The sequence below is a fragment of the Corvus kubaryi genome, unplaced genomic scaffold (assembly GCF_017639235.1).
Source record: "Corvus kubaryi isolate FWS band 111438036 unplaced genomic scaffold, C.kubaryi_AGA036_p1.0 split3-37173, whole genome shotgun sequence".
Lineage (NCBI taxonomy): Eukaryota > Metazoa > Chordata > Aves > Passeriformes > Corvidae > Corvus > Corvus kubaryi.
Window position 1 is genome coordinate 1,000,586 of NW_024582085.1, and position 26,112 is coordinate 1,026,697.

At 42.4% G+C, this 26,112-nt stretch overlaps 2 protein-coding genes across 11 annotated transcripts in view; one reads left to right on the forward strand and one right to left on the reverse strand.

The window, feature by feature from the left end:
• On the reverse strand, positions 1-13,538 carry LOC121658342 (melanotransferrin-like). 4 transcript variants are annotated; one of them, XM_042015171.1, is made up of 19 exons: positions 13,446-13,538; positions 13,019-13,090; positions 9,839-9,976; positions 8,185-8,348; positions 7,732-7,831; positions 7,166-7,342; positions 6,818-6,980; positions 6,648-6,712; positions 5,833-5,990; positions 5,171-5,357; positions 4,872-5,020; positions 4,573-4,663; positions 4,200-4,268; positions 3,764-3,946; positions 3,347-3,503; positions 2,566-2,648; positions 1,569-1,753; positions 1,046-1,232; positions 1-755 (listed from the first exon to the last, which is right to left on the reverse strand). In XM_042015171.1, exons 3-19 carry the CDS (start codon positions 9,891-9,893, stop codon positions 706-708), a joined length of 2,223 nt encoding a protein of 740 aa, XP_041871105.1. In that variant the 5' UTR covers positions 9,894-9,976; positions 13,019-13,090; positions 13,446-13,538; the 3' UTR covers positions 1-705. The 4 variants fall into 4 exon arrangements, with proteins under 4 accessions (XP_041871105.1, XP_041871106.1, XP_041871108.1 ...); XM_042015172.1 differs by lacking the exons at positions 13,019-13,090; positions 13,446-13,538 and adding an exon at positions 12,710-12,761; XM_042015174.1 differs by lacking the exons at positions 13,019-13,090; positions 13,446-13,538 and adding an exon at positions 12,616-12,662.
• Positions 12,754-26,112, forward strand: part of PISD (phosphatidylserine decarboxylase) — a 24,780-nt gene continuing 11,421 nt past the window's right edge. For 2 of the 7 annotated variants that reach the window (XM_042015182.1, XM_042015186.1), the window contains exons 1-3: positions 12,769-12,856; positions 15,802-15,896; positions 19,746-19,921. Coding sequence is in view for 2 of the 7 variants with exons in the window: in XM_042015187.1 (XP_041871121.1) it covers positions 13,491-13,639; positions 15,802-15,896; positions 19,746-19,921 (420 nt within the window). In the remaining 5 variants the exon portion in view is untranslated. Of the gene's footprint in view, positions 12,857-13,488; positions 13,640-15,801; positions 15,897-19,745; positions 19,922-23,578; positions 23,597-23,618; positions 23,830-23,859; positions 25,641-26,112 lie in introns of those variants that run through there. The other 5 variants (XM_042015187.1, XM_042015181.1, XM_042015184.1 and 2 more) reach the window with 5 other exon arrangements.

The following is a 26,112-nucleotide window of genomic DNA, read 5'->3' on the forward strand; positions in this document are numbered from 1 at the left end:
TCACATTCAGGCAGTTTAATTGATAGATAACATTTTGACATTTCAGAGAATCTTAAATTAAAAGTGTCAAAGTACTATAATGTAATGGTTGGAGGTCTTGACAAAGAGGAATATCCACTGCTTTTCTTCACTCTAAGGCTTCAAGCATCCAGTTCTGCTGGCTATTAAGTGTCTTCATACATTTATTTGTGAGGAAAAAATAGTTTTCATTTACTAGTAAAGATCATTGGTTAAAGAAGAAATACATATGTGCATTCAGCAGGGACTATCTAGCTGCAACCAAAATCACAGATACAGGAAGACAATGCTGCAACTACCAAAATGTCACTTGATTGGGGGTTTTGCATGGAAACTGTTTATAAGACAAACAAGGCAAAATGCTACCAACTAACCTGTGCCACTCATACCAGTCTGTACTTTAGTCCATGATACTGGCCCTGCTCTTTCCACAATGCTGATCCTAGTTCTGTGTTGTTGGTTGTGCTGTTCCCCATGCCGCCATGCTCCAAAAAAGAAAGGGGTGACATATGAGTAGTATTACATCATCATAAACATAAAATCTGCTGGAAAAAAAGGTGTTCAGTGTACATTTCTAGAGATTACTGTTTCCTTGCTGATTGCATTGCATAGTTTGAACTTGCACGTTTTCCTTGTTTTCAGCAACAATGGTGATGTATGTGCCCTGCAAAGCCTCTGTATTAGCTGTCAGTTGGATGAGGATGCACAGATATCCTGTTTGCAGAAGTCCAAGATGCCTACAAACCAGTAAGAAAGTATACACTTAAAGATGCTATCAGCTTTAAAAGTAGTAAATTCGTCAGATATTGTTCATTAAAACAGCAGAACAGAGGTCAAAATCCCCTTTTGAATTGCAGTTAACAACTTCATCTCACAGAATTCTAACACAGGGCTCCTTAGAAATTTGTTACTAAGAGGATTAGGTAGAACATACTTCTCCATGCAGTCTAAACAAAAGGCCATAGCTGTGCACAGAAGGCTGCCTGCTGCATTTCTCCCTAACTCAGAATTAAGAACTTGACTTTACCTGCAGGTGTGCAATTAAACACTGATTCTGCCAGCTGAATGAAAGACTCTCCAAGGATCTCCTGATAGCTCAGGTGACTTGCATGAACAAGGTACTGAGTAGTGTCTTTGAAAAGCAGATCACTTTCACCATACTTCCAGGACTGAAAGAGCTGGAACTCAGAATCCAATTTGCTTCCCAGAGAGTCCTGAACAGGAAATGAATAAAAGTTTCACAGCTTGGGTCATTAATAGCATTTTTATCTAGCACTGTTCTTATTAGTACAAAAAGATGCAGTTTTGCAGTGCCTTATTTCTCAGCAAAAGTATGGCCTCTGTGGAATGGGAACTGGTGCCAAAATACCCCTTTAGAGAATCCAAATAATTATTTTCTCAATTTCCCATGCACATTTTTAATTCTTTTGTATTGGATCTGAAGGCACTTTATATATGTAGTATATAAAGCTTTTAATCTTGAAAGGGTTCACAGCAGTTGTACATAACAAATGGTAACATGCCAAGCTCTTCCCTGTTACCTGTCATACCTGGGATTTCAATAGAAAGTCAGAGATTTTAGTGACAGCAACCGGTCGAGTCATGACTGTGCTGGGGGGAATGGGGCCAAGGTTACAACCTGCCCATTCTGTGACTGCAGCGCGTGCTCCGTCTGGACACAAGAGTTCAAAGTCAAGAGGGGTATAACCTTTTGCCCAGCCAGAGCTGCCCAGATCTGAAAAGAAAATGAAGTGAAAGGAAATCCTTTTGAAAAATTAAAGCAGAAGAGAGGATGAATCTCATAAAAAATGTTAAAACTTGAGAGGAAGAAGTTTAGTCAGTGTGTTCAAAACAAACACAGTGTGTTATGTGGTCATTTCTTAGGAATGCATAAAGACCAGGGTAGTGTTTTCACTGAGGTCAGTGAACTTAAGCTGCACCTATCAACTAAAACTAGAATAATATCAAGGCATATGAACAGCATATCATGTCTCATCTGCATCTGTAACCAGATCCCTTTCTGGAAACAAAGCAATTCGGCCTGCATGCCCTTTGCTTTCCCAAACAAACTGCTCATTGCTGCATGAATTCCCATGGGTTTCCAGCCCCTGTATACCTTCATTTGATTTTAGAGAGATTCCTCTCTTTAAAAAGTCTCTTCTGTTACTGAAATTGCCCAAAATAGAATTTTAGTGCGCTTTAATGAGGGTTCCTTTTCTCCTTGACTCTATGAAAGACTTCTTTTGGTTTGCTTTTTAAAGCTTTGAGCTTTCCAAAAATTTAGTGTAGTCTTCAAGGACGATTATCCCAACACACATCTTTGCACTGGGTGATTCTTCTTCTTTCCTCTCTTACAGTATTTGAATGTTAAGCTTTACTGGAACACCTACATGCAGAAAGCTTCTTGCAATCTTCCATTTACAAACAGAACTTCATGGACCTAGATTAAACCTGTAAAGACTGATCCTCACGAGTGATGGTCACATTGTGGGGAGTAACTGACATTTATGAACATTCTCAAAGGAAAAGAGAGTATTTCCATCTCACCCTCTATGTTCTGGAGCAGGTTAGAGTGTTCCAGGAAAGCTACATCTCCAAAGCTTCTTCCACTGGGATTGCCAACTAGGCACCTAGTGCAAGAAAAAAACAAGACGCGATCAAAGACAGCACTACATGATGACTGACATTTGGACAGTCACCTGAAACTAAAACAGGAATAGCTGCAAGTATCCCTCCCATCCCTAATCGCTTGGAATATGGCAGTGATCCCAGCATAGAGGTTTGCTAAGGCAATCCTTTTCATCCCTGACAGTAGCTCCCAAGTCAAAGCTGCGGCACAATGTGCACCTTCACCCATGCCTACGCAAGAAAGAGAACGGAATTCAACTAAATGCACTATGTATATTTTGTAAGAGTGCTTTCACTTTTAATAGTCTTCTCTGTCTCTGTCTTCAACTATTTATTTTTTTATATCTCCACTCTATTTAATTATCTTCTGCATGCTACACTGCTTCTTACCACATCACCTGTGCTCTCTGATCTTCTGTCTTCCATCCCTTCCCTTTAATGAGTCAGTACCAATGCTCTAAGCCTTACATGTTTGGAAGCACTGCCTTGCTCTGGAAATGATTTAACGACCGTTTTAAATCATCAGTCAGCTGAACATCCCATAGCAACTGCAACCAAAACAAAATACACACTAGCAAAAGTTTATACAGCCAGATGCTCAACAAATAGGAAAAAAAACCCTTCCAAAGAAAAACATCAGCAAAATAATGAGGCAATTCTGGCTATTGCTCTGCATTTCTGACTCTCACTAAAAGCTCACCTGAGTGCTCCCATATTGCCATAGTAACGTTCATTGTGACTTGCAGCACATCTGCTGGACACTCGAGCTCCTTCCACCTCACCATCTCCGATGCACACCTTGCACAGGTTTCCATCTGCTCCTGGCATGCAGCCCTTCCAAAAGTAATTCTGATAAGCTGAATAAAGAAAACTCAGATGAGATTAATGACTCTTCACATATGGGAAAAGGCAGGAATGGAATTTCATCCTAACAACTAGCAAGAAGAGGGCTAAATAGTGTGACACATAGTCAAATATGAGGAAAAGCTGCTTCAACACCCTCTGAAACTGAAGTCAGCAGCTGCTGCTCAGATCCTCATGGCCCCATTTCTATTTTACTTCCAAATATAGAGCTTCAGATTTTCATGGTCTAGTTAAGAGATAACCCAGCCTTTACCAGAGCCAATATCACAGTTCTCAATATCATTCTGCCGAGCTCCCACTGTGTGTCTGGACAGAAGTAACCATCCTCCAGGACTGTACAGGTGACTGTGGCAGGATCGTCTTCCCCTAAGGTTATTGATGTGAATCTGTTTGGCACTTTTCTTAGCTAGGGCAACAGCATAAACGGGTGGTAGTGCTGTAAAACAATGACAACAACCAGTTATACCAAGACGATGAAGTATACCAGAAGGGTACAGCCGCCCTGCCCTCCCTCATCTTGTCACGTATCTTCAGTTACAGTGCAGACCTACACTCTTTGCTTAGCCACAAAGCTCTTGTCCTTGCACAGAAAATTCTGTTCTAAACCAACATGCAAACACATTCCTACATAAACTCTAGAGCAGTCTCAGGAAAACCTAGACTTCATGCCCTCTCATAGTTTCTGTTACCTTTGTGCTTAAGATGAATTAGTTTCCGTGTTTTCTCCATGGTCTCAGCTGCTGGGGCACAATCTCCCCCTGGAAGGAGAGATAAACATTAAGGATCTTGCAACTGCCATCATTCCTTTTACATGTCAGCACTCCTTCAAAACCCTTGTGATCCTCTTCAGCCATGTCAGCATCTTTGTCCGTTTAACAGAAGGCATAAATAAACAGACCAAATGCTAGAGCCAGTTAGTGGAAGAGCTGGGAAGAGTATTTGGACATTTATACTGACTCCTGCTTCCATCACAAAACATCACAAACTGTGGAAATTTAACTATATTCTTAATGGTACTTTTTTGATTCCCTCTCTTCTTGATAGAGTCACATGAAAACTTACCATAGCATTCTGCAGCTACAGGCACCAGTCCACATCTCCCTGCAATGTACACATGCGTTGCATCCAGGGTGACCGCATCAGCCTCACTACTCTGCCAGCAGCATTAGAGAAAATAACAAAACCAGGATTTGCATGAATTGTGTATCTAAGAAGCAGGACTTCTCCACTGGCTGGAAATTCCCCTGCATAAATTCCCTCTCATTCCCACTTATTCCTCAAGCTAGTTTTCCTCTCTTTAGTTCAGACAAAACATACGTACCCTGTGCAGTCTTATATCCTGACCAGAGGGAGTCTCCTACCTTGATCATTTCAATGCATTTGGTCATGGAAGTTGCTTGGACGCAGACCAATGGGTCGGATTTGATGCTCAGTGCCCACTCCTCACATTTGCGAAGTTCAGCGTCGCTGATGCAGCACCAGCGCACAATGCTGTTGTCCAAAGAGCTCCCTGAAATTGAAGCAGATTGTTTTACCAGAGCACCAATCTGTTGTATGTTAAGGTGATGTTCAGGTATATGCATTTGTGCCTGGAGGGAGGAACAATGTGGAAGGAGAACTTTTTCTTGCCTTAGCTACAGTCCTCTGGAATGGTTCTCACCTTCATGGCCAAGTCCCTTAAGGAGAGAGACATAATCCAGACCAAGGACATAGGCAATCTCCAGCTTCTCCTCGAGAAGCTGCAGGTGCTGAGTGGCATCTCGGAACAACAGGTTCTTTCCCCCAAAGGGTGCTGAACTGAAGAGTTCAAATCTGGCTCTTTCATTTCCTTTATGCCCAAAGAGGCGCTAGGACAAGAACAACACTTTTAATTGCAACAAATCTGCTCATTCTTCCAGCAACAGGCAGCCTCAGCCTTCCCTCCCTTTGTATCAGTGGTCAAGATACCAAATACTATTTATAAGTTGGAAAAAGAGATGAAGATAAGTGATCCCTGCCTGAACCTATGAGTCTCCCTCAGATACATAAAAATTGATTCAAGTTCCAGGGCAGGATGAACATCATTAGCCATTTTCCAGCTTGTGTATTATGGGATCTTCCCCTTCTTTACATATTTATTCCCAGCCTCCTACAGAAGAATACTTTAGAAAAAAGTAAAACCTTGCACAAGCAAATGCAAGATCCCTCCCCAGAACAAACATTTTTAGCAATTTTTATAATTTGATTATAAATCTCTCAAGAAAAAAGGCAAACTGGGTGATAATTTCCACACAAAGATGGAAGAAAAACCTGTGTCTGGACACAGACAACTTATTCACTCACCTGGATCATGCTAAGAAATTTGTTGGTGATCTTCTGGAAGTTGTTGCGGGTGATGATGCCACGGCCAGGCCCCTTGCCCAGGTTACAGGTGCTGTATTCGGTTAGCTCAGCTGTGGACCCATCAGGACACAAGAGTTCATATTCCTGTTGTTCTGACTCTGAAACAAGAAGATACTCATGAATCTGTGAAGTGAGCCATGACTTGGCAGCAGGCACAGAGACAGAATATAAAACGTTTTTCAGTGGAGGTTGTTAAAGGTTACAAAGGCAGCATGGTGTACCAAGCACACTTGGGAAAGTTGTCCTTGGTAAGTACTTCTCTTATCAAAGAGAGGGACCTCAAACAGAGCTGTTCCAAAATACTCTTTAAGCTGTACCCCTGTAAATACATTTATTTAAAAACACTTACCTGCAAATACTACTGCTAACCACCTTTGGTACAGAGCTCAACCGAGTTTAAAAATACAAGGCAGGTATGCAGGAACTTTGCAGTTATACAGCTCAATACACTGAACTTGGAAAGGAATCTAGTAACTCAGGCAAAGCAAATACTGACAGCTGTGTCAGAGACTTTGATCTAATGAAATCATCTGTCTGCTTCCATTCTATTAATCTTCTGTGAGAAATCATTGCTCACTCACACTTTCCTGTTCTATTTCTTTCTGATGTGTGTGGAGAGCCAAGAAATACCCCTGAACTGTTTGCAGGGATTGAATTTTCCCTGGGAAAGACAAAAATATAGGCATATCCCTCAAACACCTATGCAGGAAAGAGCACAGCCAGAGATTAAAAGAAAACTGCATTTTTATGATTACCTGTGGCACTCATAATTCTTAGATGATCTAAAAAGGCAACATCTGCCACTCCATCCTTCAAGCACCTGCAGGAAGACAAATGCCATCCTATTAACATTTCACTGGCTTTCCTCCCTTGTAAGTTCTTTTTCCCCCAAAAGTGAATTCAGCCCCAGAGTCCCAGAACTCACCTGAAGGCTCCCTCAGAGTCATAGAAGGGCTCATTACTGCTTGTCTCACAGAAGTGGTTCCTGTCTCTGACATAGGATTTTTGTCCTTGGCAGAGAGCACACAATCGGGGAGCAGCAACACCAACTCCAGGGACGCAGCTTGCATTGAAATACTCACTGATTGCTGCAGGTGCAGGGGGGAAAAAACCAAAACAAAACAAAAAGAAAGATAAAAGTCAAATGGGAAAAAAATCAAAAGAGGAAAAGGGGCCAAACATATCATGGCCATAACTAGTTCATCCTACATCTGCTGGCATTTCAGTTACTTTTGCTGTGGCCACAGGTAGCCCTATGGCTCCTATTGCCTACCTTGGCTCAGAGGTTGCGCCTCATCCCAGGAAAGATAATTTCTTGCAAGGAGAAAGCCAAGTGGAATATTCCAGCCCGATGTCCACCGGGCTCCGTTGTGGCAGCTGCGCACACCTCGTAGACTCTGGATATCCAGACCTCCTCGTTTGGCAATGGCCACAGCAAACACACAATTTCCTGCAATAGCAAAAAATGTGTAACAGAAAAAAAATCTCAATTTTGCAGCTTCCATCTGTGAAGAGGAGTTGAACTACTGTGAACATGGCTAAAGAATAAGCCTATTCAACATAGGTACTCGTGCCAGGAACTTAACCATGTACTGGCTACATGGCACCTTGTCAAACAAACAATGCAAGTTTGTCACTACCACAGGCAGAAAGGCTACTGGGTACAAAGGACCACTGCTATTTTATTCATCATCATTAAGTATTTTAGAAACAATTGTTAGCCACCTCCATATTACTACAAAGTTAATAAAAACATATTGACTTTTTTTTTCAAGAAATCTAGAGCCATTTTTTAGCCAAATCAGAAGTACAGTTTATTCTTCAGCTTTACCAGCCTACCTTGATCATAGATCTCCTTTGCCACTACTGCCAAACCGTACAGCTTTACAGCAGAGTAAACATCTCCAGCATCCAAGGAGGCAGCATCTGCTTTATTTGCCTTTAAAACAACAGCAAGACCCTCAAAACAAGTGTGTTTACAAGGAAACAAACGGAAGGTTCAAGACCTGCCTGAACAAATTTTAATTTAGTAGTTTGCTTTTGTCTATTTATTTCCAAGCAGCTTTCTATATTTCTTGGAGATTGCAAAGACATTAGCTGGGGTAAAGCAGTACATCTGGTAGAATGCTCATGGGATGTAATTCTTGCCTCTCAAATGACTGTGCACTTTGTCATATAAGCAGTTAAATTATTTCAGTATCATTTTATTTTCCCATAGATTCTGTTTACCAGTTACTTTTCCAAAAGAGGATTTGGACACAAAATCAGTTTTAAAAATCTCTGTGAACTCACCCTGATTTTATCAATGCAGTCATATGTATTGTGCGCTCTGATGCAAGAAATCCTAGTAAAGGAACTGGCAGTAGTGAGGGGTAGCACAGCCATAAGTGCTTTGGAGAGCTCTGCACACTTTCTCTGTTCCAGGTCAGAAAGGGTGCACCATCGGAATTTCTTCCCTATAGGATCAAAAAGTAGTCAAGATTTGTAGGATTTCATGAAAAAACCCCTCAGTTTAACACCTTATGGAAGAGAGAAGTTATTCTATTTTATTTAACTTCCCAATAGTTTGATTGTGGTCACTCACACCCATATACCCACACATTTAGAGGCACCCAAGAGATGTGCCCACACCTGACCAAGGTCACTTTTGCCCAACATGAGGACAACATTTGCTGCTGAATCTTTACAATGTCTCTTTGCTTCCTTTTGACTGGATATAGTTTTAGGCAGATTTTTCCAGAATCAACAATTATTATGGCAAAATCTTTTGCCTCAGAATCTTCCTTGCTTCAACCTTAGTGAATTTTAGGTAAGGCTGCCACCCAAAATTAGGAGGAACCAAAGGTAAGGATGTGTTTATGGCTATGGCCTGTTTTCCTGTTGGGATAGCAAGAGAAGGAATGGCACTTACAATGTAGGGTAACCATCTTCCTGCTATCAGAGTGCAGTTTTTCTCCTAACAAGTCAACTGGGATGTGACTCTACCAGAACACAGACCTTCTAATCTTGATGTAAACATGCATTCCCCAGGGTTTATAAGTTTTACTGCTGTCCTTGGTTATCAATACAGGCCATTCTTTTAACCTTTGCTCTGCTGTTTCCTCTGGTGCTTTCACACACCAAGAAGATGTAATTAAGAGTGGAGGGGAAGGTGAAGCTTCCATTTCCAGAAGGACTTGGAGGTTTGGTTGGTTTAAACCAACTACAAAGCTACATCTTAAAGGAACCCAGACATGCCAACAAAATTTCCTCTTTTGCTTTAGGCTGCAATTATTCCATCTTGTATTATTCCTCTGAAATGCATTCTACTCTGAAATATATCATCATATGCACCTCTGAGAAGATACTAGACATTTAAGGAGGAAAAAAGTGATTGCTGGGTACAAAAACAGCATGTAGTTATGTAACTCAAGAGAATCTTAAGCCATGTAATGAAAACCAGGACTGAATGCACAGAAAACGCCACAATATCTCTACCATTGTCATTTCCAGATGTTTAAGCATTTGACTCTCTGGAGAACTATTAATACTAGCAATGTTTACAATTAAATAATTGAAGTTTTTATTTCTTTGAGCATTGCATCAGACATTAGTCCTCCACTTGTTTTGACGTTAATTCAGCGCAATTTCTAGAAGAACCCGTAGTGGTTTTAGAGGGCAGCAGCTTGAGGTCCACTGCTTCATTTTGACAATATTAATGAGTACGCAGATCTCAACTATTCAAAGGAAACAAACCCTCACTGAATTACTAAGGAAGGTGTGTATCAAGCTGCTTCAAAACTAACAGGGTCACCATCTGCCAATGATCAAACAGAAAAAATACAGGCACAGCTCTAACTGCAACTTCTTTCTTTGCACAGAAGAAAACAAAACCAGAGCATATATTAGTTTGAATGTCACCCACCCAGAGGCAACCTTTCTCTCTCCCTCTCTGCATCAGCCTTACCTGAAGCCAGCAAAGAGAAGATGATTAGGACAATTAAAATCACTGTTTTCATCATTACAGCAGTTCAGCAAGGATCTTCTCTCTACCCTGACGCTCTGCCTTCTCATACCAGGAATTCCACAGTGATGACCAAAGCTTCTGGAAGATAACAAGGCGGGTTTAGACATCAACAAGGATAAATCAAGATTTAAGAAAACAAACTGTCAGAGGATGGTATATCCTCATATGCAAAGGAGAAAGGGACAGTGTCCCTTTCCTACACACAGATGGAAAATATCCATGCATTTTCCACTCCATTTTTATCAGACATAGAAAGAAATGTAAGCCTCTGCTTTAAAAATAAATAGTACTTCTGCTATTTCAAAAGGCACCCAAATGCCTTTGGAAGACAGGCAAGACCTACATCTAACTTACAAAAAAGATATCTCAAGCTAAGTGAATTGTCCAAACTAATGACCATATCTCTCTACAGAATACTGAAGGGTCCTTCTTACCTTATTTTTTTTTTTCACCTGATAATGGCTTATCTACTCAGTAATTTTAAACAAAAAGTAATCCTATGGCTCCCTAAGAATTCAGAATAGAGCTGGGACACTGCTGACTGTCTTGATTCTCTTCATTCCATTCTAGCCCAGCAATCTCATCCAAACTGCCTTATTCCCCTATTTTCTAACACTTAACCTGAAGTATTATTACCTCTTAATTACTCTACAGCAGCCATTAACATCATTAATTCTATGGCAGGGAAAAAAATACCCTTATTTATATCTTATATATAACCAAGAGTGTCTGATGATGCATAAAATATTGTTAATACACTTTCATCTTTCCTGTTCAGGAAAGAATTAACTATTCCAGGAGTTCTGGAGGAATAAAGTCTTTATCCTAACTTTGTTTCCCTTCATCTTACAGATTTCCCTGGTACTTTGTCTACTTCATGTATATTTGCAGATACTTTTCCCACATTTATTTTGTTGCCTTATGTACCCTTCCCCAGTGATTCAGTCATCATTCCTCGCTTGCTTCTTTCACACTCATATTGCTTATCTCTTGAGTTTCACAACTTCCCTCTCTACATCTGCAATATTTGTTGAGGCGTTGTTTCCCACTGATCTGATCACAGAAGCAGTTACACAGAATCACAGGATGGTTTGGGTTGGAAGGAACCTTAAAGCTCATCCCATTCCACCCCCCTGCAAAGGGCAGGAACACCTTCCACTAAATCAGGTTGCTCCAAGCCCCATCCAGCCCGAGGCATTTCTCACTTCTTCCTTTACGCCCTGAACAAATGTTCTCAAACCCCAAGACCTCCATTCTCTCATTTGTCGAAGAAGCTATGGTATTAATCCCCTCTTTGACTTGGCTCACCTGCACAGGCCTAGCACAGCTCAGTACCCTTAGGGAAGTACATTTTATCCCTCAGTGAGTACAGTCCATATAATCTTACCAGATGTTAAAAAAACCATAAATGTAAGAACAAGACATATGATAAAAGTAATTTTGCAATAGTTACATATCCTCATATTTACTTATAATTCCAAGGAGAAAGATGAGAGCAGGACAAATCATTAATCAGTTTAGCCTTGTGACAATTATTTTACACTATAAACAAGTGTGTTACATTTAACCACACCTTAACCTCTGAATCACTTCTGAGTCAGTTCTGGGGAAATATGTCTGTCAGGCCCACCAGCAGGGTGCACTTACACATCAAGCTAATGGCTCTTGCAAGGCTTGTACCAAAGCACCTAACACCATCAAATCCCACCTTCTTTGAGGTTTTACTTCCTGCCAATCCTACCATTATGTACAGGATATGTAAATCCCAACAATTCAGTCAGCTAATAATATTACTGTTTCATGAGGGCTGTATCTGGATTTCCCCTCAATTTTTACATATTTAACAATGAAAGGCTTTCCTGTACATTTCTAAGTACTTATACAGACACTACTGCCTATGGTGATGTGAAAAAAGGCAGAATGACAAGAAGGTGCTGTAGACTTCATTTAGGCCTGGTCAGGAGAATAAACAAACATAAATCAAGAATTTAAATGAATCAGTTTGCCTGACAACCATGTCCTAAAGCACTGAGGATGTGGAAACACAGAGCCAGGACTCTAGAACTCTTTTCCTACTGATTCATCATGTGAAACTACCCCTCTGCCACCTTCAGAGAAAGGAAATCAGCTACTTCCCAGTAGTGTAGCATTTATTCATCCAGGGATGCATCTAAGAGAGTGGAAAACCAAATAATCTCTCTAAAATTCACTCTGGGCCGCAGGCATCCAGGCAAGGGACACCAGAGGAGGAACAGATGTTACTGCACTACCATGCCAGACATCTCACTTGGAGAAACAGCATTCTGCCTGTCCCATGTTGTGTGTCCTCTCCCTAAAAACCCTGCCTTGATATTCCTGGTGCTCCCACACCTGGGGCAAATAACTTACCTATCCGTCAATAGCAGCGCTAAGAAGCAGATGAACCCCACCTGCCTCATCCTGAACTCCCCAGCAGCAGCCCCCTCCTCAAAGCGTACCTCCCGCTGGGCACAGCCCACAAACCTTCGTGGAGCGGCTTCATCGCCATAGCACAAACCCTCAGGAACCACCACCCTGTCCCCACGCTACATCTCCCGGGAAATGTCCCCATATCCCGTCCCCTCAGAGCCGGCCCTATCCCCACTCCACATCACCTCAGCGACGGCCCCTTCTCCCCCCGCGCCAAGAGAACAGCCCTCCCCACAGATCAAATCCCGCTCTGAAGAACGTCCTCACACCCGCATCCTCACACATCTCCATTCTGGGTCTCCCCTCACGAATGAACCCCTCCCTACGCCCCGCATTCCCCCAGGGAATAACCCCCCCCCCCACCACGCCCGGGACTGCCCGGTCCCCTCACGGATGGCGGCCCCGCCCCTGGCCCCGCCCGCCGCGCGGTTCCCGCCCTCGCGTGCCCGGGACGCGGCAGAGGACGCGGCGGTGGCGTGGGAAGATGGCGGCGGCCGCGGCGCGGAGCAGGTATGGACACGGCGGGGCTGGGGCTGGGGCTGTCGCTTTCACTGTCACTGTCCGGCCCCGGCAGCCCTGCCTGACAGCCGGCACCCCGCGGGGGAGGAGGAGCCGTGCCGGGGGCCGCAGCCGCCCCCTTCGCTCCCCCCTCGTTCGCTGACGTTTCCTTACCGGGTGAGTGCGGTATTTCTCCAGCCTTGGCCCTGCCCTTGGCATGTGCGAGGAGCCTTGCCCTCCTTCAAGCTGGAAAGGAAGATAAGGGGTTTACGTATCTTAAGAACGAGAAGCGTGTGGCCTTGTATAGTTTTAACTAGGTTTTGCAGTCTCTAGCTGTCAATATGTAAGTACTGAGTAGAAATCGGTGGATACGGGCAGCTACAGCCCCTCGGGTTATGCAGTCCCGGGGGACGATGGCTGTCAGGAGAAGCACCTGGCCGGGCACTAACACTCCTCTACAGGAATTATCCTCTTGCAGGTTGTGCTTTTCATAGCAACAAAGCAGATTAACGAATGCTGTTTCTAGGCCACAGAGTCCCCTTTTTCCCCCTTCTTTCACAAAACCTGGAGAAAACACCTTGTGCACAGAGCATGCTGTTACCTCCGGCCTCAGTAATGGCAGCAGAGTGTTGTCCCTCGTCCAGAGATGGCTGAAGACACAGAGGGGCTGAGGTTAACGTGGAATTGGTCGGCAGTTCCTTTTCCATCAGCCTGCAGTCGGGTGGGAGAGGCAGGAGGTCAATACTCCCACATGGCTCTGTACCCATCAAGGTCAGGCTGTCAGGAGCAGGGAAGGTGAGACTGTTTAGTTTTGTTATCTTTACCAATTTTTATACAAATTTCAGAGGAAGGTGGAGACTGACTTTCCAATGTTGGACACCAGAAACAATTTTGGTAAGAGCTTAGGGTTAGGTGTTGTGTCCTTCCACTGTGCTGATCTCTCTGAGGAAGTAGCAAGTCCCAGGTGCCCGCCCTGCCTCAACAGTGTGAACAGCACCTGGATGCTCCTGTGAAGCCAACACAACTCGTTCTGTTCTCACTGTGCATTTTATTATAGACTGTGTAGGAAGGCTAATAAATTTCTCAAATACTAATGCTTTAGGCTGCAGCTAAGTTTGAATAATTTTTTTCCATTACTTTTTAGGATTTGAAAACTCTTCTGGTATATTTAAGTTTAATGCTAACTTGATTAGTTCTTAATTTTTTTAATCCCTTAGAAGTAGCCCACAGGCTCCCACCTTATTGATGAGCAACTGCTCCTTTTATCTCAAGTGTTCTAATATGTTGTAAAACAGGCCTTGTAAGTCCACAAATTAGTGTAGGTCTGGTGTATGACCCAAGAGCAGCAGGTGACCTCGTTGTTCATGACAAATTACAACGTTTCTTTCTAGAACATACCAGTTCTGCAACAGTGGGAACTCTTTTTCTGTCTTGCTAAGGAAGTAATATCCTGGGAGATGATACAGCAGTGTGGCATGTTTAGCACATGATTACAGGAATCTGGGGCTTGGGGAGGGTCTGTCCTGTCACATTTGGGTTAATACAAGGATTTTAACAGAGACCATGAAGCAGAAGGGCAGAGTGAGATATTCTGACACTGTTGCTATGAGGATAAGTGAAAACTGGAGCTGTTAGTCCTTGGCTAATGTTAAAGCATAGTTACCAAGTGTGTGCTGGCATAATGATGTGACTTCTAGACAAGAAATCTGGTATTTGCAGATTCTTCTTTGAAATAAAGGGATTATGTCTATACGTAACTCAGTAGACACCTGAAATTAATTCTTTAAATTCTTAATAATGACTTCCTGAGATTGAATGGCCCCAAATGATGCAATAGCTTGTAAGCTACTGAAGTAATTGCGTCCTCGGCATGTATCTGATCAAGAGCAGATGAAAGGCCAGAGGGCAGTTGTGGCATTGCTTCCTGGGAATGAGCAGGTTGCACAAAGATCTGGTTCTTCCTAAGGGCCTGAGCCTGTTGAGGTGAGAACACTGTGCCTCTCCTCCCTCTGATCTGTCTGACAGCAGAATGTTGCCAGGCCGCAGTCAAATATGTGTTTAAACATGCTTATTTACAGACTTTGAACAGTTCTTGTACAACTGGATGTCTTCTTGTCAGATTACAAACATGAAATTAAATATATATTAAACACGCAAAAAGTCCTGGTTGAACCTTTTCTCTATATTGGCCGGTTCCAAGTCTATTTTATGTATTTTCAGAGGGGCAGAACCACTCTCACTGCAGTTCACAGTGAACAGACCAGGAAGGTAAATTCTAAACAAGAGCTGCTGTGCCTGGCAGCCTTTTTACTTTTTCAGCTACACCACTTGGTCTAATAAATACCATTACTTCTTCATAGAATCCAAAACTTTTCTATATACTCCTCCTCCTCCTCACTGGGATGGTAAGGTAAAAGCTACATGAACCAAATCCTAAGTGTCTCTCTAGATAGTTGCTACTGTAGGAGGTTCTTAAATGTTGTAGCAGCCCAGTGGAGATGGAACAATCCCAAGCACTAAACAATGATTATAAAATTTACCATTCCATTTCTATTTTAGAACTCCAAACAGGCCAAGATATGGTACATGCTGACAGCATAAATAGTTGCCTGTAAAGGGCTATTGGCAAGATCAGCATCTACAATACTCAGAAAAGTATCACTGTTACAACAGCCTAAGAGGAAAATGTCAATATTTGTTAAGAAAAAGAAAAGATAAAGACGCATCATTAAATAAATATCTGCAGGAGCAGTTGGATTGTCAGGTTTTTCAATTTTTTAGGAAAGTAGTAGACCACAAGGGACTAGGCTCAGTGGAAATTTTATTGTAATTTGAGTAGACTTTTCCCTCTGTTACTCAGCTGCTAAATATTAGATTGTCTCTATGCTGAACTGCTGACATTTGCATTATTAAACATTTGTACTTAAGCAGCCACTTCTTGTTTGTTGTATTTGCAGTTTGCTGTGCAGCTGTAACTTGCTGGTACGTAAGAACCTGTGTGTTAGAGCTGGAGTCCTGTGGAAGCAGCCTCCTTCACGGACATTTTTCAGTGGTAAGTGATGGTTTGTATCTACAAGTGGTTTTAAATTCAGGGTCACTCAAAGTTAGGCAAATTGTGGTCTCATATTGGGGAAGGTGAATTTCTTGAAATGAAAGCAGGAGTGGAAGTCTAGCATCAAAGACCAATTCATGGCATTTCCTTAGATAAAGCTTGCAAATTATGTTTTACTGCTTTGGTGTTATGTTTTCCACATAGTAAAAGAAGTATACTTACCTTTTTCATAAGATCCAATATGAGCTGTTGTTGATTGTTGCTTTGAAACTTTACAAAGCATCTGAAACTTTTTCTGGCGAAGATGATTCCTGTATACCAAATTAAAACCCATTAGCCATAGGTTTATTTTTCTTAATTAATTTCTGCATTTTAGTTAGTTTTCTCAGGAGTCTACAGCTCAAAAATTACTTCTTTTAAAAGCACAGTATAATTTACCAGAAAGATTCATGTTAGGACAGTGTTTTTACATTTTAAAAAACCCACTTAAATGAACTTGATGAGCAATAGTTTGTGTGCTTTCCACACCTACTGAAGTAACTGACTGAGAAGGGCAATATCAAACTTACAAGTATTTAGAATATTCAACTGTATTACCTGCTTTGTAGTGCAGCTCTTATCAGGTATTCACCTTGAAAAGTCTGAGAGATTAGATTTTCTCAGTTTAACAGCCCTATAAGAAAGAAAAGGTATAAATATCCTTTTATATTTTAATCTGTACTTATAATTTTAATGGATCAGGAAATCAGAGTATGTTTATGACTTGGTTAAAATGGTACTTGTACTTGAAGTTTCTGTAGCTGGGTAATGCTGTGAAGATCAGATATTATTGTTTGTTTTTAAGGAATATTTGTAAACTTGTAGCATGTGCATTGTCATATATTAGTATCACAAATCATACAGTCTTCAGTTTTTGTTTCCTTACCAGCTGAGCTATTGGTCCCATTTTCTAAAACCATTTCTTTGGGTTAACTTGCCTGTCCAAATGCTTTGTCTGGCATATCGTATATGGATATTTCATTATTGAAATATATGCTTACACAGATGAATAGAAACAGCAGCTCTTTGTTGTCTATAAATCAAAGTCATTACAGAAAAAAAAATCTTGGAAGTTGAGACATAGTGCAAAGTTGTTGATCACAAGGAAGAAAAGGTCATTTTAGTCAAAATTAGTTTTGAGTTTTGAACAAGTCACCTTTTAGCCTGTCATTTTCTAATTCGTTGATATTTCAGATTCTGATTTGGATTTAAATCTAGATGATTTGCACATGATGTCATTAGAAAGGAAAGATAACTCTTCTCTAGTTTTATCTCTACCCCTTATAATGGCCTCCTCTAAGTGTTTGTGTCATGTCCTAGAAGAAATTCTTAATTTGGTCAGAGTAATGAAGCAGCATTTATATTACTGCATCTAACTGCGTAAACTCGAGCACTCCTGCCATTATTCGGTTTGCTTTCTCATCCTGCATTTTTCAGCGTTTCTGAGGGAATGTGTCTTTTTCACCTGTTCCAGAGAAGGAACCTGCTACTATCTTTTTATTCTCATTAGCTGAATATACTCAGTGTTTAAAAGAATTCTGGAAGACGTTGGCTTTATCTGTGAGGGCTTCAGATTTAGGGTAGTATCTAAAACTGTTATTAGTACATTAACAGTCCTGCACCTTTTTCCTCTTGTCCTGGACTTGTTTCTAGTGGCTCTTGTGCCAAGGTATGAGCTCTCCACACATTCTCATGCTGCTTTCCAGGGAGCAGCAGTAGCATCATTAGAGAACACGATGTTCAGCTGAAATCTAAGTGGTGCCAGCTGCCTAAACCTAGATCTGTTGCCAGAATCGGTAACTAGTGTTCTTGTCTTAGAATTTGTAAACTTGTGTGAATTCCATTTGTGTCTGAAAAGTGTGGAATTTTATTTTTGTCAGGGCAAAAAAGCTTAACAGTGGCATGTTGGATGCCTTTGCAGTGGTAGTGTTTTGGAGACCAGTTACAGAAATGCTGTTTCATTAATACTGGACATGGGTAAAAGTCAGCTCTTCATTTATCAACAACTTAAGTTGTGTTTGCTGTGGCTTGTGGAACACCACATGATTTGGTAACTATTACAGGAAGAGAAACGTTCACATGGGTGCAGTCAATAGAGGCTCTTGAAGCAGAAACAGCTTCTCTCTGGATCCAAACCAGAAAGAGCTGTTCCTGCTGAGGGGTTTTGGTTTGGGAATTTGTGAAACTGCTGAAATTGCTGAGCAGCTTTGCTAACTTAGAACCAAAAATGTGGTGGAAAGGAGTCAAAGGCTTTACGGCTAAAGAGTATCATTGGTCTGTGTACAGACACTTCTGTTGAAATAGTGATGCAAAGTTGAAAGGTTGTAGAGTCCTTGTAAATTCAAATAAGTCTGTCTTTTTAAACATTCAACTGTTCTAAATGATCCCTCTCCTTCATTGAGGATTGTTCTTTAGGAAAGAATAATTTTTAGAATATTAACTGTAACTGTAGTTGCTGCCTTGTTTGTTTATTGAGTTTGGTTTTTTCCTCCAGAAAAGAAATTGCTTTTATTTTTTTGAGGAGGAACAAAGCTGGTTTCGTTTTATGATGCATTTAGAATATATAATTTAAGCAATGTTTTACATCACAAGTGTAGGAAAGAAATTATAAAGAAATACTATTTTGATAAAAGAAAATGTGGACAAGAATTACTTTTATTTGGCATCTTTTTGCAGCATCATGGCTGAATGCTTCTAATCAACTCAACTACTTAGAACTAAAGCTCTTCAGACTGTGAAACAATTATGCTTTGTCTCTGTGTGCTTAGAAATAGAGTTGGTGTTGACTGAATTCTTTTGGTTGCTAATGCATCCTTTCATAGTCAAACTCTAAGAAGCCTGACTTTGATGGAGCAAGATAAAGTCCATTGGGTTTGATTCTGGCACATCCAAGTTAATGATTGTTGTGGAAATGAAGCAATCAGTATCAAGAATTGGTTCTGGGCGTTTTCTGTCAGGTAGTGACTTGTACTCATTGCTGAGAACTTCTGACTGACTGGAAGACAGACAGGAGCAGCACAGTCTAATACTGATTTAGCCCTGGACAGATTTGTTTCCTCTGAAGATTTTGGAAGGGAAATATTCTCATGGCTGTGCCTGTCCCATGCTTGGTCTGTTGCTTAGTGACCGTGCCGTGTCCTTGTATCTCACAGTGACTGCAAGGCTGGACTTATGCAGGAGGAGCTTGGTAGTTACTCAGTAAAAAATGTAATACTACACATCTCTTTGTTTCACGTGGTGACTTGTATTACAGCAGAAATGTGCTGTTTTCCTGTTTACCAAACCTACTCTAAAACAGGCCAGAATTTCCTTCCCTCTTGCAGTTAGCTGTACCATCTGGGGATTCCCTAACTGTAGTGAAAGCTTGAATGACTTAAAAGCATGAAGCTTCACAGTAGTACAGATTGTTTGCCAGCAAATGATTATTCCACATAGTACCAACATTCTCACAGTAGGAAAGTGTGATAGTGCTGTCAGACACTAATTTTATGTATTTCTCCATGGGGCTTTCAGGGAGCACAATTTATGTATATTTTAGGGAGAAGAATGTTGGAAGCATGTGGGGTGGTAGGGACGGGGATGAGGTTAAAACCACAGATGACCAATTAGTGTTGATCAGCTGAGTTACAGTAACTTGGTAAACTGCAATAACTGGAGTACTCAGGAGCATCTGTACATACCTTCTGTGTCAGATTTATTTTCTAATCACATTTTCATCACCCAAGCTCACATCCCTCACTGCACAGAATTGCTTTTTCTTTATTGTGTAGCTGTACTCCTTCCTGAAGTCTGAGATTTTTTCTGTTACAGACAAGAAGAAGCTTCATACTGCTCCAGTGGGGCAAGTCTTCCGCCTGCGGCCCTTCCATGTTCTGGTAGCTACAGGTGGAGGATATGCAGGATACAGAAAATATGAGGATTACAAGTTGGAACAGCTGGAGAAGAGGGGCATAGAGGTGCCTGTGAAGCTTGCAAGTGAATGGGAGGTAAGAAACTTGGGGCAATTTTACTTCTGTCACATTTGATGCAAGTTCCTTTGCTTCCATTTCAACACAGAAATCTTTAATTTGCCTCTACTGACTACATGTTCTTGACAGCTCATGGAACTAAAGTTTCTGTCACTTCAGTAACTCATTCTGGCTGAAGTCATGATACATTAGGAACTGCCAGCAACTCCTCCATCTTTTAGTGTGGCTGACACCATATGTGCTTTACAATAAAGCTGAGATGGAATTAATGCCTGGTTAATAAAAATCTACATGTTCCCTGTATGAATATATAACAAGACCTTTTTTCCATAGGTTACACTTAGGTCTGTAATTCCTCTTGATCCTGAGGGATTTTTGCCTTTTCTTTCTGGATTCCAATGAGTTGAGAAATTATTGTGGAATTGCAGAGTGTGTGTATCAGATTCATGGGTCAAATACCCATTGCAACATTGAAGTAAGAAATACTTCATGTCTTCCTATAACTGCTATATTGCCTTTGAAGTATATTGTACAACTCCATGCTGGACAGTTTAAAATATATATGGTGTTCTTCCAAACAGTCAGGTGAGTGCCTGCTTCAGTGCCACTTCTGAAGCCAAGGAGTTAAAAATTCTAGGATTGTAAGGTTGTGTAGGAGATGCTTCAGTGTGACCTTTGGCATCCTGGTTTCTTTGCATTCCTGAGCACACTGCCAGCACATCAATGATTTGTCCACATGCCTGTGGGGGACTAGGCTGGAATCCCTAAATTCATTTTCACTAGTGACCCAAATCAGATATGATCCAGACAATCCAGATGCTAACAGCTTAGGTTATGATAGCTCCTGAGGAATCTGTCTGTAAATCTGTTTTCTGTATATTCTTTTCCTGCTGAAGTTTGTTTCAAATGGGTTCTGATTTTAAAAAAACTGGTAAGTGTCCATGGAGTATTTATTTAACAAGGCAATGTCAATTCCATTTTGATACTTGAAAACAAATATTCTTTTGTTAGTGTTCATACTTTTTTGGTATGAAATTGAGTAATTTTCTTATTGCATTTGCATTCTTTCATTATACTGATATGCTGGTTTGTTATTATTTGGTGAAGCTAAGAGTATTGCTTTTGATGAAACAGCTCTAAAGGATTTGGTTTTTACAGTGGGGAAACACACAAAGAATTTCAAACTGATAAGCAGGGCCGCAAATGCAGCAGACCATAGTAGGAGACACTAACAAGATGTCCTAGTCCTTCCTGATGTGTTTAAGTTCTGTTGAATGCTTCTGTGGGAGGGAAAGGAAGCTCAATTGTTATGATGAAAAAGAGAAACTGTTCAGACATTGCAAGAAATATCCCAAACAATGGAGGATTCAAGAAAAATAAGAGCTGCATTGTTCCTTTTTATTGTAAAGTGGAGTGGGTTTTTATGCTGACCTGTCACTTTCCATTATTCTGTCTTTTGCATCACTGGACGCATACTTAGGAGTGTGGAAGGGGGTGTTGTCTTGGTTTTAGGGCAGAATAAGCCTTTGCTTAGGCAAGGAGAGACCAAGTGTGATTGAATGGGGTTTGAAAGAGTAATAGAACAAGAAACTGGTGCACATGCCCTCACTGCTGAGCCTGCTGCTCTGAAGTGCTTATTCCACGGTACCAGCCTCATGTTCCTGTGGGAATGTGGACCATCTTCCACCTGCCAGCTCTGTGTGTAAGGCAGATTCCCCTGCTTCTGAGCAGAAGACAGATATTAAATGGGTAGTCCTCACCCTGTTGAGCAGGCATGGAAGCTCTTCCTGTAGCAGAGGTCCATGCTGGAATCCTCATTGAGGTGTGTGCATCATTTTTGACTGAATTACAGAGAGTCAGTACACTTCGGCGTGATTTTGTTTTGCTTGAGTGTCATAAAAGAATGGGGGGGAAAAAATGAATCTGGTGCAAGTCAAATGTCCCTTTGGTTTCTCCACAGGGAAAGACAGAACTATTGTTTCTTTAGCACAGACCTTTTCTTTGTGTAATTTTCTTAGAGACATTCTGTCACTAATAGCTTGAGCTGATTAATGCCTTAGTGTCTCCTACTGTGAATACCAGTGAGGATCAGCTTTCATTTAATTAGATGAGGTAAAGCAGAGGGCTTGGAGGGAGACAGGTAGATGTTTATCAGATGGATGGAAGCTTATTGTTCCAAATCTTTGCTGTCACAGAACATTTCCTGGCTGGGATCTGCATGCATGGCATGCCATTCATATGCTAACTGGAGGCATTTTGCTTCTTCTTACCTGGGCACCAGGGCACTGTTGATACAGGATCAAAGAATTACTGTGGGAAAGCCTGGCCAGAGCCGGAGTTTGGAGGAACAGACTGACGAGATGAACAAGAGTTTTGTGAGAGGAACTTGTAGGTGTCCTTTGCTCCCATAGTTTGTTCTGTTCTGTGTAAGGAAAAAGCAGTGTTTGTTGGAGTGACATGTGCCAGGAAAAGCACAGTAAACATTTCTGGAAGTGAGCTGCAGTGTTCCAACTGCTGCTTATTGTCTCGGGCCAGTTTTTAAAAACAATTCACCAGGAAAGCGCTTGAGCATAGGTTTAGGATTCTCAGAGGTAAGAAAAACACAGCCCTTCCTACTGATGTCAGAGAGTGCTTCTATTTATGTAACAGAGGATACTGGTGCTCTTATGGCAGTACAATACCGAACGTGCTTTTCTTGGCCCAGAGGAGACATTTAGTATTATGGTAAGAGCTATGTATCGCGTTCAGGAAAGAACTAATAACGGAAGAATATCTGATTTTTTTTTTTTATCTGACTTCGGAAGAAACATAATCTCCAGTTCGTCTCTTATTCCTCATTCTTGCTCCTAGGTTCTGATGCTTGGAGTTTTATTGGAGCATATATGCAATTATGAAAAAAAAATCCTTGTAAAGTGGTCCAAAGTACACAAGAAAGATGGTCAGAAAATGTTAAAACCAGTGACATTTCAACAGCATCAAATTGTGTAAAGGGTGCAGTGGTGTAAATGTTGTTCTTCGTTGTCCTGGAAAATTGAAACAAGTAAAATCAGTTTGGGTTTGTGTTTTTTTTCTTTTTTTTTAATCTAAACAGTGGGAAGGCTTTTTGACCAGATGAGTCTGTTCTATCTCGTGCAACTTCCTGAGCAATCCTCAGCATTTTGCTGAGATTATGGAGCAGTTAATCTGAGCGTTTCGGAAGCAGTTTATGAGCCTGCAGCACGCTTTCCTGCTTTGGCTGCCAGTGCCTGTGTGGGATTGTGTTACCGCACCAGGACACGCGGTGGGAAGCTGTCTCCGCGAAGCTGTGCAATGCACAGAATCCGCACCGGTGCCTTGCTCCCCAGCAAGTCTCTTTCCCCATTGTCCGGGCCAGCGGCTCTTTGGGAAGCTGAGCGCTGATCCCCAGGAGTGCCAGACCCTCCCAGGGCAGCCCCTTCTCCCGCGGGCCGCCGCCGGGCAAGACATCACTGTCGCCGTGTTCGGGTGCCCTCCGGTCTCTCTTCCTTTGCGTTCGTGCTGCCCTGGCCCCTCCTCCGAAGGGGCCGGGGCCCTGCGGGAAGGAGCCGGCGTGCAGCGCCAGTGGCTGGAGGCGAGGCGGGGCCCCGCGCCGCTTCCTTAAGGCGAGGACGCTCCGGCACCGCCGCGGGGAGCGGGCGGGAGCGAGGCCGGGGACCCGGGTGCCGCCGCCGGGAGGTAGGTGGGGACCTACCGGGCCGGGGGATGCGGGTGTGGCCACCATCCGCTCCCCTGCCCGGCCGGAGAAGGGGCCCCAGGGGCGGGATGGCTGCGGCCGGCGCGATGGGGGATTCGCAGTCCACTGAACTTTGTTCACGTGTCTGAAAACTGCTTTGAAAGGAAGGGTCGGTGTCGTATTTCGGCGACTGAAGGCGAAAAGCCGGGACGAAGGAGACTTCCGTGAGCATCAGGTAAGGACTACTGGACCGCAGGGCAGATGGGCGAGGGCTGGCGGCCAAGGGGCGATTCACTCTGGCTTGCTGGAAATTTCAAGCGATGTTCCAAAGTTGACTCGGTCATGAGTAATCTCTGAGTAGATTTAATCAGAATGAGTCTGTTGGACCTGCCTTATCGGAGTCCAGAGTCCCGCGGGGCGGGCAGGGGGGCGAAGAGCCGCCGGTGCCTTTGCGCAGCTTCCGCCGGGTGCTGCTCTGTGGGGAGGATGTAACGCGGCTTATGCTTCCTTTAGAGATCCTTTACGGAGCTGAGAGTTCGCTTTACCAATATCTTAAGCTAAAATAATGGGGGGATAGTAGGGAGTGGTACTGGAGAGTGCTGTTTTAAACCATTAATTGGAAATTACTACTGCAAAGTATTAAAAGGGTGCCATCAAATTCCATGTCACTTTGTAAATAAAGCTTTATCTCCTTGCTTCACAGAAGAGCTCTTTGAGACTGTGTAACAGGCTTTTTGCATAGAATTCAGATTTAAGTTTCAAAAATAATTCAGTCGTCCACTTAGGCTATCCTAAAATAGTACTTTTCCCCCCTGCTCTATTTGTAAAAAGCTACTGAAACAGCATTGTAAAGTTAGGGGAAAACAATAAAAATGTTTTTTCATAACACCCCAAGAGAAAATGTATAGAAAGGCTTTTTCAAATGGGAAGTAAAGAATTTCAGACATTTAAGGTGGATGCAGCCGAGCATGGTACGTTTCATGAGGCAGCGCCGGTAAATCCGCGGAGAATGGTCCCCGTTGGCCGATTCTTCCCGGCAGAGCCGGGGCGAAGGCGCTGCCCAGCAATTCCGCGGCCTTGGCAGGCGCTCAGCGTGTGCTCAGGTTTCCCAGCAGCATCGGGGCAGTTCTGTTGTGCTCTCGGAGTTCAGGAGTTCTGCCTGGGTGTGGAGCATCCAGTGTTTGTCCTGCCGGGCTGCCTGCGGAGAAGGTTGGATGGGAGCAGGGATGACGTGTCTGATACAGAACAGTTACTGCTGGAAAAGGAACGGGACCTTTAACAAACGGTCACCGAGTATCTCTTCCCTGAGTGCAAGACCGTAGTTTTTGTTGGCCCTTGAATACAGCACTGGGATGCGTTCGGTCCATTTTTAAAATAGTAGTTCTGTTACCAAATGTAGGAAGTGTGACGAGAGGGCTTTGAGCACTGACCAGCACATTCCAAGCCTAATGATTCATGCTTATGGTTTAAAACCACGGCTGCACGTTTGAAGTTCAGTTGCATATTAGTCTTTCTTGCAATTGCCTTGCTGTGTTGTTTTGTAAAACTTGAGAGAAGGACTTGAGTAGTTAATTATTTGACAAGTAATTAAAAGAGGTTACTGGATTTGATGCTTATTTGAGCTGACAGAGCAGAAGGGTGGTGCATAGCTGGCAGATTAGCAGTTCTCTACGAGATAATAATTCTCTATGGATTGATACCTGCCAGTAACTGCTGTTTTATTTGCCCAGCGTGGATTCTGAGTGAGTTCAGACAGGTGAGGGAGTTTGGTAATGGTGTCCAACCCCTACAAACCAAAAATTTTAAGATTTTTGTCTAAGCTGATGATGACATAGGCTTTGGGCACTGCCTGCATCCCAAGAGGTCCAGCTGTTGAGATGCCATTTTATGAGTTCCTCTGTCATGAGCTGTTTGATGAGCGGTTCTTGTTCCTTTCCCCATGGAAAGCAGGTAAACTCAGGGTGGATTTTTCATTTCAGCCTTCTTACACTGTAGGAACTGTACATTGCTTCTGGGACAACCACAGCAGGGATGGAAACTCATTAGGTATGTCAGCATCTAAGCAGGACTCAGGTATTGGCATCCTGGTGAATGTAATGAGGGGAGTAGAACAGAACTTAAGAGAAACTTCTTACTTGGCTGAGCGTAGTTTTCGTAAGAAGTGGAGGAAAAAACTTTTAACACCAGTGTTTTTCCCTTCCTGGAGAGGAATTTCTTTTGCCCCACATTTTTTGGTTTGGACTGAAGGGTGGTACTACCTACTGCATCAGGCTATAGAACATCTCAGTGTCTGGGTTTTTTTAGGGAGCAGGTCAGCTGTTTACCTGGTTCCATGCTTTCACAGAATCATGGTTACTCAGTTGAGAATATAATAATTCCTTAAAAGTGTTTTGAGGGATAAAATTGAATTTTACTGGAAGAGCTTGTGGGTTACCTCTCTTATCTTGAAGGGAAGAGCACTGAAGGGAATGTAGTTACGACGTGTGTTTGCTCTCTTGTCTCTCTGCAAGGTCGAGGG